Below are 18,287 nucleotides of genomic sequence, written 5' to 3' on the forward strand. Positions count from 1 at the left end.
AAGAAAGTTCAAATATCAGCATAAGGCATGGTTGTTCTATCCTGGACACATTTGGGACTGCTGCTCTTAGTATGTCCACATCTCTCGCAGTTGAGAGAGACTTCCTTGAAAGACTGCAGGCATTAGAAGCTTGGTCCTAATTCCTGCAGAGGCATATTTATCCTTCCTCTCCCAGCCTTACCCCCCAGGCTTATTCTGAAAGTCACTGGTTTGGAAAGGCTGCATCCTTGTATATTATATCATATCATTTTATGAAATCTAAGAATATGAAAGAAAATGCTGGTTTGGCTTTATGCCCTTTTTAATTTTGTGAAGTACCGACTTTGTACAGAGTATCTTAATTATATACAGGCTTTTTTTCCTTTGGAAAAACCCCAAACACAAGGTAACTGTTCACCAACTCCAGAACTTGACAAACCTTCAGAATAAGTCTGAGTGTCCCAATTTATCTCATCATGGTTTGGTATTGCAGACACATGACAATACTGCTGCAACAGGAGAAGACATTCTGACATTTTTAACAGATTACTAACATTAAGACCTCTTATTTCAAAACAAAGCCATGAACCACATAACAAACATCAGCAAAGTGATTCTAAAAATCAGACTAACACCTCTCACAAAAAAAAAAAAAAAAGAAAAAAAGAAACCAGCAAATGAAACCACAAAAGATTTAATAACCAGATCATCTTGGCTGCACCTATGTGCATTTCCACTTCCTACACAAGAGTTCCCACTGATACTGTGCAACTGCCAGTTCTGGTCGGTACTCCTTTCCCTTTCAAAAGCCACCAACGCCAAAGGAGGACATTTATTTTATCCCCAAGATCTTCCAAGTGAATGGTTCTATTGTATAATCATGAGTATAAACAGAAGGAAGCTGAGGAGACAGTATTAGAACACAAAAATCACTGTTCATGCTCTTTTTTGAAAGTCTGGTTGTTTGAGGATAGGTAAGTAAGTAGGAAGGGAGGATACAGGATTATAGCTTCTAATTTACGGAGAACTGTATGGGAGACAACACAAAAATTATGTTAGCTAAGTGTGGGAACCCAGAGCTTATCAGAAAACAAGCAACTTTGTCCTTCTAAACCCCAAGAAGTTGACATATTGCCTTGGTGACAAATTCAGACTGTTACAAACTGCAGCTTAAGGGACACTGCAAGATAGAAGAGATGTAGGAAAACAGTTTGAATTAGACAGAGGGAAGATGTTATAAACAGCTTGTTCCATAAGCAGCTTGACCATGTGAACACGTTGAGTGCCATGAAGGTGCCAGTGCCTGCAAAGAAAAGGCTTAAAAGGAGGAGGCAAGAGGTAGGACAGAGCAGTGAGCCTGGGTATGCTGGAAAAATGAGCGCATCAGTCAGGTCATCTGAGGATACTCTGGAAGCATCTGAGACATTTTGGCAAGAGGACAAACACCAGTGACTGAGATTTAATAACTTGAATTCCACTTTGGTGCAAAAGACTATGTCAGGCCCTCCAACAGCAAGAGGAAAGCAAACCTTTCAGCTCTGCAGGAGCAGCCTACGGAAGAGCCACCATTCACTGCCTCGAAGCCTGACCGCTGCCTCAGGCTGGCAGTGCTCCTGCTCCAGGCCACGCAGGGACATCTGTCAGCGGGCACGGCTCTGGCCGCGGCCGTGCATGGGACAGCGCAACGGCCCTGGCTCCTGACCTGCACCAAGGTGGGACAGCCTCTGCCCCTCTCACCGAGTACGTCACTGCGCCGAGTCCTCACTCGGCCTCTGCACACACGTGCGCTCCTGCCCTCTGGAATATTTACATTGGTTTTGTACTAAACTTCTTGCCATCAATGCAAGTTCACGACGTCTTCAACGTTCAGTATCAAAACATCAGGAGATTGTGCAACACAGATGCAGGGTGTATGGTCCGCCTTAAAATGCTGTAACAAACTGCACCAGGACCACGTGTTGTTTAAAGGACCCTTGTTCTCTTCTTTAGTTTTGGACATATTACTCCCAGGCCAGCTAGCCAAACTGGTTCTGCATGTGGCACCAGGGCTAAGTAAGGGGCCAATTTATTTGCAGAGGAATGTCATTCCTTAAGCCACTCCTCTCACCTTCTTGACAGATGGAAACTATGGAAACCAAGGGTTTAGTTCTGTCCTGTCACTTGCAGTGCCCTGGGACACGCATACTTGAACTTCATGGTGAAAGTCTTATTTCCCAGTCTTCTCCGAGCGTGTTATGACGACAAAATGCTCCGGCTTAATTCCAGACCTACTCAAAGGATAGAGTCCAGTAGCTATACAGAACACACACAGGCTTTACCTTGACCTTAGAGTTTGGTACACAACATACAACACTGCCTGTTCCCTACAAGTCTCATGGTTTCCTGCCAAGTCCATATATAAACACTGGTACTCAGGGGTTTTTTGGGTTTTTTTTGAGAAGAAGATATGAAGCAAAACTATAAGTAATTTTAGGAAATACATGAAGCATTTTTACAATTTTCAGAGTAATTTATAATTCAGGACCAGTACTGTAAAAAATAAAATCCAGCATCTATTTCTTTTCATAACATGTATCATGAAACCACCTTATATTAAAAGCAACTGTAGGGAGAACAAGCTTTAAGAAAGGATTATATCCTCTTAAAATTAGAGACAGTGAACAGTTGTTCAAAAGTTTTGGGGTTAAGTGTATTTGTGCATATGATTTAATTATTTTTAAGAACAATGCTATATGCTAGTTAGAGCAGGAGCCATTCTACTATTCATTTTCCAAGTGAAAAGTGGATTTTAAGAAAATAAAAATGATGCACTATGTGCAGCTTTACTCCCAGAAATGCTAGTAAAACACACCTTGCACAGCTTCATCCTCACCCCTCTTCAGTGAAAGTGCTTGGAAAAAAATGGGGCGTATTTGTTTCCGGTTCACTTATCCCCCCAGTACTCCCCACTTAGGAACTCTCTTGCGTTATTGGTGCTCTGACACAGAGCTGATGCTTAATTTCATCACTCCACTTGTTTCCTCAACACTAGTCTAGCACAGAAATAGCCACGTCATGTGCCAGGGACCCAACTGTTTCTTGGAAGGTGTCTACACACTGTTCTCCATTCTGAGGGTCTCTTCAGAAAAAACATCCCCCTCCACCCCAATTTTAGGGCCACCTCACCTCGTATCACATTTACCTGCAGAGTATTGATCCAATGTTCTCCAAGTCATGGCTTGAAAGGTGTGCTCCTGTTTCTCGCAACAAATTAATCACCTGTATATGCCTTTATGAAAGGGATAGAAAAAACAGAAAGTGTCTTGACCAGTAGTGCTTTTTTCCCTAAATCCAGCATTACTCACATACACCAACAGTCAGTGAAAACTGGTATATGATATTCGCTACCATCACAGAACCAATGAATTTTCACCAAGGTGACAGATGTAGCAAACAGATCTGCTCTCCCCACCAAAAAATTATTCACATACTACATTCATGGAAGTGTTAAGTTCAGCTTAGGGATGCATCCCTTTTTCTTCAAATAATTTTTATTTTCTTTATTGCCAGTTTAATTTAACACTTGAAATATTAGTGATTGAAAGACACGCAAACAGTGAGGACATTTACTACACAGCATTGTTCCTGTACTTTACAGAATACAATGCCCATATATATCAGTCTTATATAAAACATATGTCTTGCAGGTAAACAGTGAATCTTTAGGTTAATTTAGAAGCTAATCAGGTTTTCAGGGCTTCAGCTGTAAGTATACTTACAACCCCCCCCCCAAAACCACATCTTTTCCTAACACCCTCCTCCCAGTGCCTTTATTATTTATTTCCACCTGGAGTCCTCAGGAGTTTGAGTTCTTCTTTATCCTTTCCTTTGACATAAATGGTCAAACAGATATTTAACCTCTACCAGCCAACTCCTATACCTTAGTCAGACACTTGAAGAAGCCTATGGAAAAGGCTGGTCCCTAAAGGTGCCATCGTGGGTAGAAAATAACATGACAGATGAAAAATGTGCACAATACATTTTTCACAACTAACCTAGTGCAAGGTTTACAACTAGGTTCAAAAAGGAGGTGACAGTGTGCTCCTCTGCTAAACAAATGATCTAGTTTACAAATCCAAACACAGGTTTTTTTCTCCAGAAAGAGCATGATGACACCAGGAGATAAGGAATAATTTCACAGATTCTCTTTTAAGTAAACTGCTACACCACAACACTTCAAAATAAAGAGTTAGACATATCAATGCAATAGGAAATATATGGGCTTTCCCGACCCATTACCTAAACACTCCTCTGATTTAGTTCAAAATAAAAAATCTCACATACACGTTCTGCTTAATCACTTGGGTTTTCTTGGACGTAGCCATGGAAATTTATAAAATTTTCGTTTCAGAAACAGACTAAACTGCTTATCTAATCCCTTGGCTTCTTTTTAGGAAAATCCATCTTGAATGAGCAGATACTTTAAAGGTATCCATATTAAACCTATGTAAGTTTATAGCGGTGAGGCACTTGCACAGGTTGCCCAGAGGAGCTGTGGATGCCCCATCCCTGCAAGTGTTCAAGGCCAGGCTGGATGAGGCTTTGAGCAACCTGGTCTAGTGGAAGGTGTCCCTGCCCATGGCAGGGGGGTTGGAACTAGGTGGTCTTTAAGGTCCCTCCCAACCCAAACCATCCTGTGATTCATGTATGTTTCATCTAAGATCTTAATTTATAAACTAAACAAAGAACTCTACAGATGCTGTAGGAATTATTTTGCTTTTCCAAACACAGGCTATTTAACCTACCAGAGATATTTATTTAAATTGTAGTTTGTTTCAATTGACAGTCCAAAAACATTAAAAATCTTTGTTTCAAGGCAAAGCATTGCTGGAACAGCACATGCCACAAGTTTGTTCAGTTATCTAAAGTATTTTCTCAGGTGGGTCCCTTACAGCATGGCTAGTCACCCACAAGCATCTCCTTGAGCCAGCAAATAATGGCACAGCTTCCTATTCTCAATCTGTGGGGAAGAACGAATTCTACATGTATGAAATTTTTAGTTCAGTCTTAAGCAGAACAGTAATTAGCTGAAAAGAAATCTGACCTAAAATAGATTAAAGTAGAACGTGTTTGTTCACTCAAGCTCACATTGGGTACAGAACTGAACATAGGGAGTGTCTGCTTACTCTCTAATGACTGCCCTGGAGTATTCCTCATTTCTCACCTTATATTCGAAATCACAGCATGAAACTAGCGCTTTTTAAAATAAAAGCCTTGCTATGGGACAGCACTAAAAGTTAAAAGGCAGCAAAGCATGTAATATTGTATCTTCCCTCAACGCGCTCCCCCTATGAAGGCCATGTCTCTGGATTCCAGGGAAGGGCCGGGCTTTTCTCCCCTACTGTAACCATTTACTCCTCACTGGTAGTGAGATTCCCTCCAGAAAGCACTTCATGTCCCTCTAACGCCACACAGCTGCTACTGTCTGAGTGGGACTCTAAGTCTTCGATACAGACAGATTTGGGGGCATTTATCCCACATGTTTAATACAGAAAATTTAAATGAGGAGAAAAAAAACTGGTTTGAAATAAAATAAATCCTTAAGCATTGAAACAAACAGTATTTACAGTAAGTACTTAAAATAAACCAATTCTAAATAGAAGTACAACGTCCCAGTGACTGGGAATCATTCAAAATCGTTTGGTATGGTGGAAAGAAGGGGATATGCTTGTTAAGGGAAGGGTAAGGGAGAGGAAGAATAGGGACAAGTAGTAATGCACAAAAGTGTTAAGTTTCGTACTGTGACTATGAAGAGCAGATCCATCCAAGAAAGCAAACGGACCCCCTCTCACATTCCCATCACTCAACATGAAAAATATGTGGGAGGTAATCCACACTGCAGCTTGTTCCTACTTGCAGTCAAACGGTATCTGCGTTCTGCAGAAACGTTAAGCCCTATCCAGAGTACCACTTCTGCCGTCTCGTACCTACCACAAGAGCATTATTCATATTTCAAGAGGCTGGCTGTGAATTTTCTGATACTGTTATGTCTTCAGGACATGAGAGGTATTTGTCTTTGGAAGTTGTTTCTTCAAGTGCTGCTCTCCTGCAGCTTTACAAAAGCCTCCCGAGGGTCACAGTTCAGCTGATGTCATGAGCCGTGAACTTCTTGGGAACGGTTCAAATGTGATTATCATTCTAAGGTGAGAGCGCAAAACCAAAAGCAGAGCAACTGCTGGGCAATGAAAGCGCAAGGCGCAGAGAGAAGGCCAACATCACCGTGTTAGCCTGGGGTGCGCAGCTGCTTGTCCAGCCTAGCCCCATCTGACAAGCCAAACCATGAGGAGCTACTGTCACCTGTGAACTGTTCCAGACTCCCCCTTTTCCTAGGGCTCTGTTACCAAACGGTGGCTATGTTACGTTAGCTGTTTAATACTACCGCTGTCATTCATCTGCTCTCTGAAGGTAAAAACAAACAGACAAAAAGTGTTTCTAGTGTCTCCTCCCTGTTAGATTCCATTGTTGATAACACAAGAGAGAAAAACCCCAGTGTACACCAATATTTTAATGGAACAGTAGCAAAACAAATGATTCAGTGTGGTTTTCAACCTTCATGGCTACGAGCAAAGTTTGAGTTCCAGATAAAGACATCCAAACGCTTACCGGTTCACGATGGCTCTGGAATCACAGCAATCGAGGTGCCGTACAGTGCGTATCATCTTAGGCCTCGACTTGGCAGACACTTACTAAAAGTGAACCAACTTCAAAAGGGATGAATCACACGTGTGAAATGAACACGCATGTAAAAGTTGGCAGGACTGGGGCCTTAGGGTGCACACCTTCCACCACCTCGCTTAACAGAAATGCAGGTGTAATATATATCCAAACTTGACTGGCTTCATTCTTTTTAATGCTTGCTCCCCTAGCAACTGGAATGGTTATGGCAGGATCAGCTCAGTTTCACTTGTTCGGTTTTCTGCATGGCATCAGTGGGAATTTTATGCTCAAAGACTAAGGGCAGGCTTCAGTGCACTCCTGGAGTCAGTGGTGGTTAGATTTTCACTCTGCCTTAGATTTCCTGAAGTAATGTAAATTTAACCTTGCAAAATATCAAGTATTTAAATTCATATTTATGTGGGAGGTAACTTTACTGCCTCTAATCTGATGTTCTCACAGCACTGTATGAGCAACTCCCATTTTTCAACCTTTTACCACTGCACTACAAGTAAATGGAAGTGCTTTTGCTACATAAAATATGCAGTTTTTATTCAAGACATTTTCCTGCTTAGAGAGTTTCTGTTATTAAAAAAATATTATCCTATTGTTTTGAAAGTGAATTATCCCTTGAGGGTACTCTAAGAAATTAAAGGAATGCTACTAATTTTGATATGTCAAGCAACTGGCCTAAATTAACAGTGGTCTGTTTAGCTTCATGCATAAAGTGAATGAGACTACATGCCACTAGCAGAGTTACAAATGAAAATGCTTTTCTTTCTTATTTATAAAGGGACTCCACATTTTACCATCTAAAGAAACGAAGAGTCACTTAAAGACAACAAATTTAAGAGACTATCATTGATACAGATCAAGTTTCTGGTCTACCAGCTGACAGTGCTATGTTAAGCAGCTTTTAAGAAGAGACATAACTCCTGATCATCTTTAAAAATTATTAAATGGAAAAGAGAAATCAGTCATCATTATATAGGTTTGCATGCTAGGTTAAAAGGCGAGCCTCTGAGAAATTTGACATAAAAAACCGGAAGAAAGCTATTTTTAAGATGAGTGGATACTGCACTGCAGTTAAATGCCAATTAAACAAATATTAATTCTCAGAAAATGGGATTAAGCTGATGCAATATTCAGTAAAATTGAGAAAGTTACAATATTAAACAGTTTAAAGCACTGACTGATCATTTAGATCAGTTTTCCCCCTTCCCCCTCTGCCACTCTGTACACTGCATCAGGATAATCTCTTCACTTTCAGCACGCAACTGTCTAATAAATAGAATTTAAGTATTTCCGTAGCAGAAATCATTTTAGTGGGCATCTATTTACACACATATACAGATGTCTGATCTTTACCATTCTTCTTTAAATGCTTATCAGCGTGCAATGCAGTGTGAGTACACAGCAGATCATAAATACACATTTATGAGATTAGTTCTAAGTCAACTCTTCCTCTCATTCCAACAGTAGAAACAAAAAGAGAAACTGAAAATGGTTATGGTGCAGTTTCCCTTTACAATTCCCTGTACCAAAATGGGTGTGCAGTTTTAAAGAGCTTAAGAGTCGTAGTAGGAGTCTAATATAGGAGTGGCAATGCTAAGGAATCCAAACAACAAGCTCATGTGAAATTCCTCAGGCGGTAGATGGGTGCGGTAAAAAAGGTAGGTGCCTGATTTGCAGGAACATCTAATGGTATCTAATGCTTTAGCATTTTCTCACATTGGACCAGAGCCACCTCTGTTCAACTGTGAGGTTACTTGTTTGATTTGCTGTTGGGCTTGTTTTTGCTTTAAGACTTTAAGCGTTTGCCATGGAGAGGCTTATATATTCATGAGATAAAGCAACAACTACAAAGCCATAGGGGAGTGTGCAGTAGGTATGGCAAGAGCACAGTGTGGCCACACAGGACATCCAGTCTCCAGTTAATGGAGCCTGTGGAGTTTTCTACATCTGGTCTTTGAGACGGAAAGAGCCTTCAAGTTATTCCTGCAGCCAATGCAAAACCAGGACTGTCAGACCTCCCAGGAAGCCAACTCCAGCCTGACAGACCAGGTGAACTTGTCAATATTAGAGAGCTGTGGGAATATTTGGGGAAAGACATACATGAAGACCATGGAAACTCTAACACTCCGAGCTTCTTCACACAAAAAACGCTTCTCTCCTGCCATCATACAGACTTAATATGAGATAAGGAGCTGAAAGTGGATCAAAGAAACAAGAAGAGATTAGGGCATGCAGCTTCTAACATGTTAGAAGACCAATGGCTCTATGAATCCTCAGGCTATATAAGTGTTTTTAAATTAAATTCTGATAACTGGTAACTTCTATATTCTGTGCTACGGCCATTCCTTGGGACAGTACAACATGGAAAAGACCAGAAAATAGCATGTCCATGACTATCATCTGAGAACCACTGACATCCAGAACAACAGGAAGGGGAAATCCACAAAGCAGGCAGAGCCATGCAGCCATTGCATATAATTATGAGTGGGCGGAAGGGAAAAATCAAAAAACCAGTCACCCAGCAAGAGACTCAGGAAAGCACCGGTGGAAGGGAAAGATTAAAACATGTCAACCTATCGCTGTATTTTGTGCCAATTGAAACAGTCTGGTCTTGATGAGAAACGGGCAGAAAGAAACCAGACAGCCCTCGGTCCTGCACTCTCGCTCCTGACAGTCAAAAGGAGTGAATGGTTTGGCTCTGTTTTATAAGGAAGCCTCACAACAAAGAGTGGAGTCCTGAAATTACGGACAAAGTCTTGGCAGGAAGGCAGCAATAAGTGACCTTATGCTAAAATTCTGCATGCATACAAAGTTGTTTGCTTTCATTTCATATTATTTAAAAAAAAAATCTTTTAATTTAGGCTTGTCACATCCTTTGAAATGAAACTGGTTTGTGTTATTTTAACTGCTGTCATTTACACATGGCTGCTGAGACAAAACAAGACCAAAACCCAGAGATGGACTTCAAATCCCAAATGATCAAAGGTTTATAAACTTTATTTTGTTACCTGAACTTGATCGCATTCATCAGTGGGGTAGATCCGTATCTGTCTCTAGCATAAACAGTTGCGCCAGATGTCAACAAATACTCAACTAATGGCAAATGCCCTTCAGAGGCTGCAATATGAAGTGGAGTTCGGCCATCATAGTCTCCACAGCTCAAGTTTCCACCCTACAAAAGGACAAAACCTTCGCATGCTAAAAAGATAATGGCTGCACATTAAATTGTTGGTACAAGAGTAGATGCCACCAAAATGTTAAGCTTGTCAAACTTAAAGTTTCTATTGGTGTTAAAACAACGCTACAAGGAAGATATATATTCCACCTCTGCATGTTCCCCTCTCTACACGTATTCTCATTGCAGCCCCTTCAGATACGCTCTTTATTGCACTTTGGCATACAGCAGCTTTGTGCCTACGGTCTGATAATTTTACTTGTATTCTTTTATTGTTATTTTCAAGATACATTTATGCTTTCTCAAAGCCCATTACCAAATTCTCAAGAGAGGAAAAAAAAAAAAAGAAAAGAAGTATAGAAGATGATACAGAGAAACGCCTGTTTCTTCTGTCCGGTATAACTCAAGCTAGAGCTATGGAGAGAGTCAAAAATCCTGAATTAGCACGGCAATGTGTTTTGCTTAAATATAATTTTCAAGTTGTTTGGTTTTTTTTTTTTTTAATCATGACAGGTTTACATCCAAAAGCTGGATACTATGAATATGCATAAAGAAAGCTGAGCGAAAGAAAGCAGCACAAACCATTTTAAAGTGTTCCAAAGTCAGCAGATAAGAACTTGCATTTTAATCTACCTGTACTTTCACAGTTCAAAGGAAAATGTAAACAGCTCAGAACCAGATAGGGGAAAGAACATACCAAGTTTGAAAGGCAAAGACTAAGGAGCCTAGAAACCAAAGGCAGTAGTCAAAGCACCTTGATTTTAAGACTTAGATAGTTGCTTCCCAGTAAGCACATCTTCCTCCCATCATTTACAACTCTATTTAATAATTCATGTTTTGTACAAATTGTTTATTTTACATTACCATTTCTGCTATGGCTCTTAGTGCATCTATGTCACCCAGTTTAGCTGCAGCACAAGCCAAAGGTGGAATTAATGCATCTCTTACGGCTTCTAGCTCCTGAAAAACAAGTAAAATTAAACATTTAATATCAGCCTCACCTCTAATATGAATGATGCCCAAGTCATAAAAACACTGCCCTTGCTTTCAAGCAAAGTTTCCAAATTAGACATTTAGATATTTTAAAACGGTAGTATTTAGTTCTTGGAAGGGAAGAAGTCTCATGTTTATTTTACAATTTGTCAGTCTCACATCCATGAAGATTTATGTTCCTCCCTGGCAACACTGCAATTACCTGACACCTATACATACTGTTCAAAGGTGCATGTACTAATGACCATCTCCGTACTGCCACAGTTACAGACCAGCACGGTAAGAGAAACAGTGCTGGGGGGAGTTGGAAACGACCATATAGTCCAGTCTTCTCAAGACTGGATCAACTTTATTCATGGGCTTCTTCAGGTATTTGTGTAACGCTGTAGGAGATGAATCAGAAAGCTACACAAAGCAAGGCATAAATCCCGCACGCGCATGGCGAACAAGTGTTTCTGCTACCTAATTGTCTACCAATGAGCCTAACTATGGAATAAAAGGTTTTGTTCAAGCACAGATCTCAGGAGTTGTATGCACCCTATTCCAACCAAGGCAATCAGTGAATCTAAGTCACACCTCCCTCCTTCTTGACACTGTGTGCTTGGACCCAATAAATTGGGATGTGACGTGGTCACGGGCAAGAATCTCGGACGTGACATTTAACTGGGTCACGGACAGGATTCCCTTGTATTGGAAGGTCTGTAAGGGGGTACCAGCCCTCCACCTAGTGAGAGCAGGCAGGGATCTCTCAGTGGTAAGCCAGGAGAGGTCTGAGTAAGGGTGGGAAATGCCAGTGCTCGACTGCTCCCCCATTATGGAAAAGCTGAAGGAGTACAATGCTTGTCCCTCCCCTCTGGGAACGACCTGGGCTCATAATAATTGGCATAATCCAGGAGCAGCGGCAGAAAGAATTACCACCCTTGCTAAGGAGAAAAGATGACGACTCGGAAAGGGAAAACCCACGGTGTGTGCGGTGTTGGGAGCAGCCCTGGTGGCAGCTCAGGAGGAGAGGCACCCAATTAAACGAGATAATAATGATGTGGTTAAAGCCTTGCAAGAACAAATTAAAGCCCCGCAGAGCCAACTAGCTGCAGAACATAATACCACTCCGTGACTACGCGGCTCTGTTGGATACACTGGACTGAGAGAACATCTGACAGTCTGAATTGGGGGAAAACGAGCGGAGGTCTGACAATCGAACAGATCTTGACTCAGATCTGGGTAGCGGACTGGGATTTTCAAGATTGACAAAACTAGCTGAAAAACAGGCCTCCAACTTAAAGCCCCTATATCCAATCAAAGAGCTGGAGAATAGTAAAGAACTTTTTTATCCATGGGGTGGGGAAGCAGCAGCAACACCCCTGATTAAAGAAACTACTGATAATGGCCAAGGGGGGCAGCTCTACAAGTTACCACCTGAACGGTACCACGCTCGTCAGCTGAATTATCACAGATTCAGGACACAGCAGGCTAGCGTGGGAGACAGAGTATGTATGGAGAGTTTCACTAACGGGTGGAGATCGAGCCCCACTATTGGAAGATAAAGTGCAAGTGTACTGGGGACCCGGTGTATTCTTAACCCAACGAGCCACGTATTGGGCCAGCAGTTTAGATCCTTTGGAAAGAGGAGACCTGATGTGTATTGAGACCCCCAATATACATCATTTAACCAAAAGTTTACAAAAGGCTGCCTGCCTCCAATTAATGCATGACAGGTGCCTAGTTCCCCAGCAACCTCCCACACGTTGCTAAACGCTGGCCCTGATAGGACTCCCCTGATCCAGGGTCCTTCTGTCTCGCTGGAACTGTACGCGGTGCAGCTGCAGGACCATTTCACGGATGCATTGGCTCCAAGGGAATGGAGGCCCCAACAAGGAGGGGCCATGACTTGGGGTAATTAGCTGAAGATCTGATAAACTATGGTAAGAGAATGGGTCTCCCTGGGTGGGGCTACAAAATCACGAACTGCAGTACGGAGAGTATAACAGTGGGAAAGTAGACCTCTCCCACAGGCTCCAGGGACTAGGAGAAACCTGCTGTGGGCTGAAGGAATCGAGAGGGGAATCCCCCAAGATTTAATGGATGGAACGCCTACCATAGCCTTAGAAAAACTTATCTGAGCTTGGAGGGACAGGGGGAAGGCGACCCCCAAGAGTGAACAGCCTGCTGGAGAGAGCACGAGGGTGGAGCCCCAGTCTAAGACTCCTAAGGTGCCCACTGACCCCGAAGGAGATTTGATTGACCTAAGAACAGGAAACAAGATGCACCATCCCCAGGAAGTGAGTCGGGGGACAGCCAGTGCGTACCTTTAAGGAGGCTCACAAAATACGGCGGATTTGTTAGTTACTTTCCCCTTGGTCCTTTCAAAACTCCAGTTACATTTTTAGTAGACAGGTGCTCAGATGACAGCACTTAGGGCGGATGTTGCTAAATGCTATGGCATAGTTGTGAAAAAAAAACAAGTTTGGGTCACAGATGTTTTTGGAAAGTCTAGGCCCCAGCCAACCACTCAAGTTAAGTGCTGGTTACCTGGAGAAAAAACTGCAATGGACTCCTATTCATGAAGAAGCCTTGAAGTTGTTGGCCTTCAAGGCTGGGGTATACCCGACCTTAGGGCCAACACACCCCACAGATCCCCTCCATATCGAGTGGGGTTTTGTAATTCATGGACTGTCTACACATATGTGGCAATGCAGGCCTGAAGGCCCAACTCATCCCATAGGATTTTACTCGTGCAGTTTTAAAGATGCAGAGAAACATCTTTGGGAGAAGGGCCTCTTTGCAGTCTGCCTAGCTTTACAGGAAGCTGTAAAGCAACAATCAATCATTTTAAGAGAACCTTTTAAAGTTCTGAAACCAGTACTAGCCCAAACCCCTCCTGCGGTGGGGGTGGCACAACGACGGACGGTGAGAAAGCGGTATGCATGGCTAGACCACTACTGCCGTGCGTGCCAGGCAGAGGAAGGAACACCCAAGCTGCTTCGGATACAGGATCCACCCTCTGATCACCCAGACCAGGAGCCTCCTCCTTCCTATGTAAGTCCTGCTCCTCCATTTGAATCCCACCTGAAGAACATATGGTTCATTGATGCTTCCTCTAGAAGAGAGGGGAAGGTATGGAGATACCAAGCTGGAGCACTGCATACTGACTCAGGGGACCAGACAATAACAGAAGGGGAGGGAAGGGCTACCAGGGAGAACTGGTAGCCACACGGACAGTGGTTGTTAGGGAAGCAGAAAGCAAAGAACCAGAGTTTATTTACACTGAATCATATGCTGTGATCAAGGGATGTACCAAATCGCTCTCATTTTGGGAACAAAACCAATGGGAGGTCAATCATTGCTCAGCGTGGCAACAAAAAAAAAAAAAAAAAAAGGAATAAATCCTAAATATTGCTAAACAGAAATAATTGCTGGCAGGATGGGTTCTGCACACCAGGCAGGTGATCATCCAGCTCACCTTTTGAATAATCAGGTGGATTCACTGGCCTGCTTAGCAGGAAAGGCAATGGACGGGGAGGAAGAAACATGAGAACATCTGTTAGAGTGGCTGCACGTAAAGAGAGGCCATTCAGGAGTTACAGGTCTTTTCAAGGAAGCAACCAGCAGAAGGTGGTCCGTGACAAGTGAATTGTGCACCAACATCATCTCAGCTTATGCCATACTCAACTGGGAGAGCACAACCCTCCAACGGCCAACCCCTATACTTAAGGGACAGTGGGACACCTAGCAAAGGACATCAGTCCCTTCTGACTCTCAGAGGGAAAACGTTATGTGTTAGTACGTGGGTCAATACCGAATTCACCTCGACCCCTAGAGGCAGTCCAGCAAGCAACAGGGGATAATACAGTAAAAGGCCCAAAACTGTTGTTTAGTTGCCTGCCTAAACCCAAATCAACTCAATTGGATAATGGGAGTCACTTTATTGCCAGGGTGGTCCAAGAATGGGTACAGGATGAAGGAATACAGGGTGTTTTTCATACTCCACATCACCCTCAAGCAAACAGCATTGTGTAGCACACAAATGGGCTCCTAAAGAGCCTTGAGGCCTCATGACCCTGGATGGGTACAACAGATACCTGATGCACTAACTAAGGTTAATATCTGTTGGAGAATTAATGGATGCACATAACTCACTGCGTTTTGTCCTAAGCCTCTGTCCATATTCCCTGGGAAAAAGAAAAACAAGGACTCTGTGAACCCGCGCTCCACTATCTGGGACAGCCTGTTTTGGTGGACTTACCCACTGTAGGACAGGTACCCTGACCCTGAAGACTCCTGTCAATCCCTATACATGGGTAGTTACAGATGCCCACAGAAAGGAACATCGAATCCATACTCAAAGGATAGTTCCATCCTTTTAATCATTCTCTGTTTTGTATAGATGCATTGCAGGTTGCATACAAACAGTCACGGGACCCATGTCCAACTGCAGAGTGGATTGTTACTTGTATTGCTTGTTTGATTTTATTAGGAATATTTTTGTATTGTACTAAGGAAACATGGACTAGAAAACATATTTCTTCTCTGCCACTGTTTGGGTAATGGGATTATGAGGTAAATCCCGCAATCTAGCCTGGGAGTTAACAGGGTTTATGCATATTTGGGACCAGACAGACCAATATGTTTTGCCCTCCACAGTTTGGCAGCAGAGGAATTCAAATTTATAGTGATTACCTTAAATCTTAAAAGGTTTTAACTGAACAGGGAAAAATAATCACATGGGGAATAAACAGAAAGGTGGACAGCCATGGAGAGATAATGAGACATGGACTGAATACCCAAGGGCTTTGTATCAACTCCCAAGCAATTTTACTTGGGAAGATTAGTGGAATCTAGCTTAATCTTTAAACAAATATTCTGATAAGAAAACAAATAATGTCACCTCTGTTTCTGTTCCTTGTACAGAGTTTGGATTCCCCCTCCGAAAGTGGTTATTTTGAACACATATAGAACATGCACTGGGACACAGACAGGTGTGTACAAATCCCTGACAAACCAGGGGAAATTCACCTTGTTAACTACTAGATATGAATGTGCCTGGTCTGTAAAACGATTGTTTAATCCCAACTGCCCTTTGTCTTCTACTTCTGACCTCCCTGATGGGACCAACATTCAGTGGGACGCGAGTGCTGAAACCTGTATGCATAACCAAGTGACACTTCCAAATGGGGAAACCCTGTGTTGGGGCAATTGGTAACATCGGAGTGTCACCCAGGACATGACAGAAAAATCCCTCTTGAACTGCTCCCCAGTATTAATCTGCTTTACAGGAGCAAGTGACCTGCTTGAAAACTCTGTATATTCCAGAACTGAGAATGTTCATTCGGGATATATATGTGCTTGCTGGGGTTATGCCAATTAGGGTTTCCTCTAGAGTATTTGATTTCTCAGTGCCTCATCAAAAGAGAAGGTGCCGAGAAAGTGATGGACCCCAGGCACTAGCTGAGTGGGCAGTGCATGGAGTCCGAGTACATGATTATTGTATCTGGGGCATGACATTTCTGATATTAGAAAATATATTTACCCCATATGTGACCCTCAAAAGGCACCAACTTGCCTTAGAAAATGTGATCTGTCAAGTACACATCCTAAGTAATTGGAGAGAAATGAATTCACAGAATCAACAGGTACCTAGAAAGAGACTAGTTTTGAATACGTTACTGTTGAAAGAACATGAGGTATGTGGAATGTTAAATTTAACAGGAGAATACTGTATCACCATCCATAACACCTCCAACTCGACAGAAGAAGCCTGTGCGAAGATGAAGGAAGTTGCTGGCAAGACCAGGGAATTGTTTCAAGCAACGCAGCCGGCAGACTGGGTTGATGGACTTGGCCCCAGACCACGGGCTACATCGCTGCCGAAATCTCTCTGACTCATGGGGGGGAAGATGGCTTGTAAATATTGGTCTTATGATATCATGTGGGTTTTTGTTTTTAATGCTAGGCCTCACAATTGTTAGGTGTATGATCTCTCACTTTGTCCTCTTTCCTCTGTACCTGTCTGCTATGTATGGATCACAGTGTTCGAAGAACAACTTGGGAGTGTTTGAGCCATGGGGTGGTGTGAGAGACAAAGCAGAAAGCTAAACAAACCCAATCTTTTGCCAACCCATAAATCCCTCTGACCCAGAGGATCGTTCGCTCAGTGGGGTGGATACATGTGAAGAGACTTGCGCACCCCGGGGAAGCGGAGACTCACCTGACTACCACAGGATGCCGACAAGGAAGGGCCCTGCAGAGGCAGGACAGCCCTGCTTTTTGTAATGGTTAGGACTTCTTGTGCAAACCTCGCTCCCCCCTAAGCTTCTCCGAGGAATGTCTCAAACACTTCCAAGTAACACACAATCAAAGGAAGCTTTCTGATAAGAAACGAACATCCTGCCTCAGAAGGTGGCAAGGGCTGGACAGGAGGCAGTGGAGTCAGCAAAGATCCAACTGGAGAAAAGGTAAACGTAGCAGGGGTAGATCACAACCACCTACCCCAACTATACCACCAACCCAAAAGAAGGAGGCAGAGGAAAGAAACTGGACAGGTGTACTAATTTACATGCTAGGCAAACAGATTTTAGTCAATATTTTAGGAAAAAGGCAATCCACACTGGAAGGATGAGAATAAAAAGGGGGATCACAAATACCATGTAGAGGAATGGAAAGGAATTCCTGGAACTTCTGCACAAGCCCTCTTACAGATCAGAGACCCCCATTGGCTGGACCTATGCTGGAACCCAGTCCCATGATCCCTCTCTTTTTTTTTCCACCTTTATTTTGTCTGTTTACCTTTCTTTATTAAGTAACACAAGGCATAAACCCCCCACACATGGGAAGCAGTAAGTATTTCTGCTACCTAATTGTTTACCAATGAGCCTAACTATGGAATAGAAGTTTCTGTTTACCTACAGATCTCAGGAGTTGCATACACCCTATTCCAACCGAGGGAATCGGCAAATTTGAGTCACATCTCCCTTCTTCTTGCCACTGTGTGCATGGACCCAATGAACTGGGATGGGACATGGTCACAGGCAAGAATCCAGGACATGACAAACCTGTAGTTCCAAACCTCCACTGACAAGCACCATAGGCTCCCTAAATATCCTCCCACTTCTCCCGCCTACTAAGGAACCACCTTACACTCAGTATTCATTAGCTACTAAAAATTCCATCTTTCCTGAAACCAAGCCAAGAGAAAAGCAAACACTCATATCTTACAACCAATACGATATTTTGATTTTTCCAGCTGGGAGGGACTAATATTAAAGACCACAAATTACACTTGTATACATCTTCCTTAGTAGCAGACTTCTATGACTGCATGTCAGTGTGCGCTGGCAGCCCAGAAAGCCAACCATATCCTGGGCTGTATCAGGAGAAGTGTGGCCAGCAGGTCGAGGGAGGGGATTCTCCCCCTCTACTCTGCTCTTCTGAGACC

General features: G+C 42.8%; 1 protein-coding gene across 1 annotated transcript in view; it reads right to left on the reverse strand.

Annotated features, from left to right (window-relative positions):
• The window catches only part of ASPG (asparaginase), a gene marked incomplete at its 5' end in the record, with an annotated part of 38,484 nt that overhangs the window by 3,613 nt on the left and 16,584 nt on the right, over window positions 1-18,287 (reverse strand). The window contains 3 exons of the mRNA XM_010151004.1: window positions 3,161-3,247; window positions 9,696-9,859; window positions 10,727-10,822. Of these exons, the coding sequence (XP_010149306.1) occupies window positions 3,161-3,247; window positions 9,696-9,859; window positions 10,727-10,822 (347 nt within the window). The remainder of the gene's footprint in view (window positions 1-3,160; window positions 3,248-9,695; window positions 9,860-10,726; window positions 10,823-18,287) is intronic.

The sequence above is a fragment of the Eurypyga helias genome, unplaced genomic scaffold, assembly GCF_000690775.1.
Source record: "Eurypyga helias isolate BGI_N326 unplaced genomic scaffold, ASM69077v1 scaffold13014, whole genome shotgun sequence".
NCBI lineage: Eukaryota > Metazoa > Chordata > Aves > Eurypygiformes > Eurypygidae > Eurypyga > Eurypyga helias.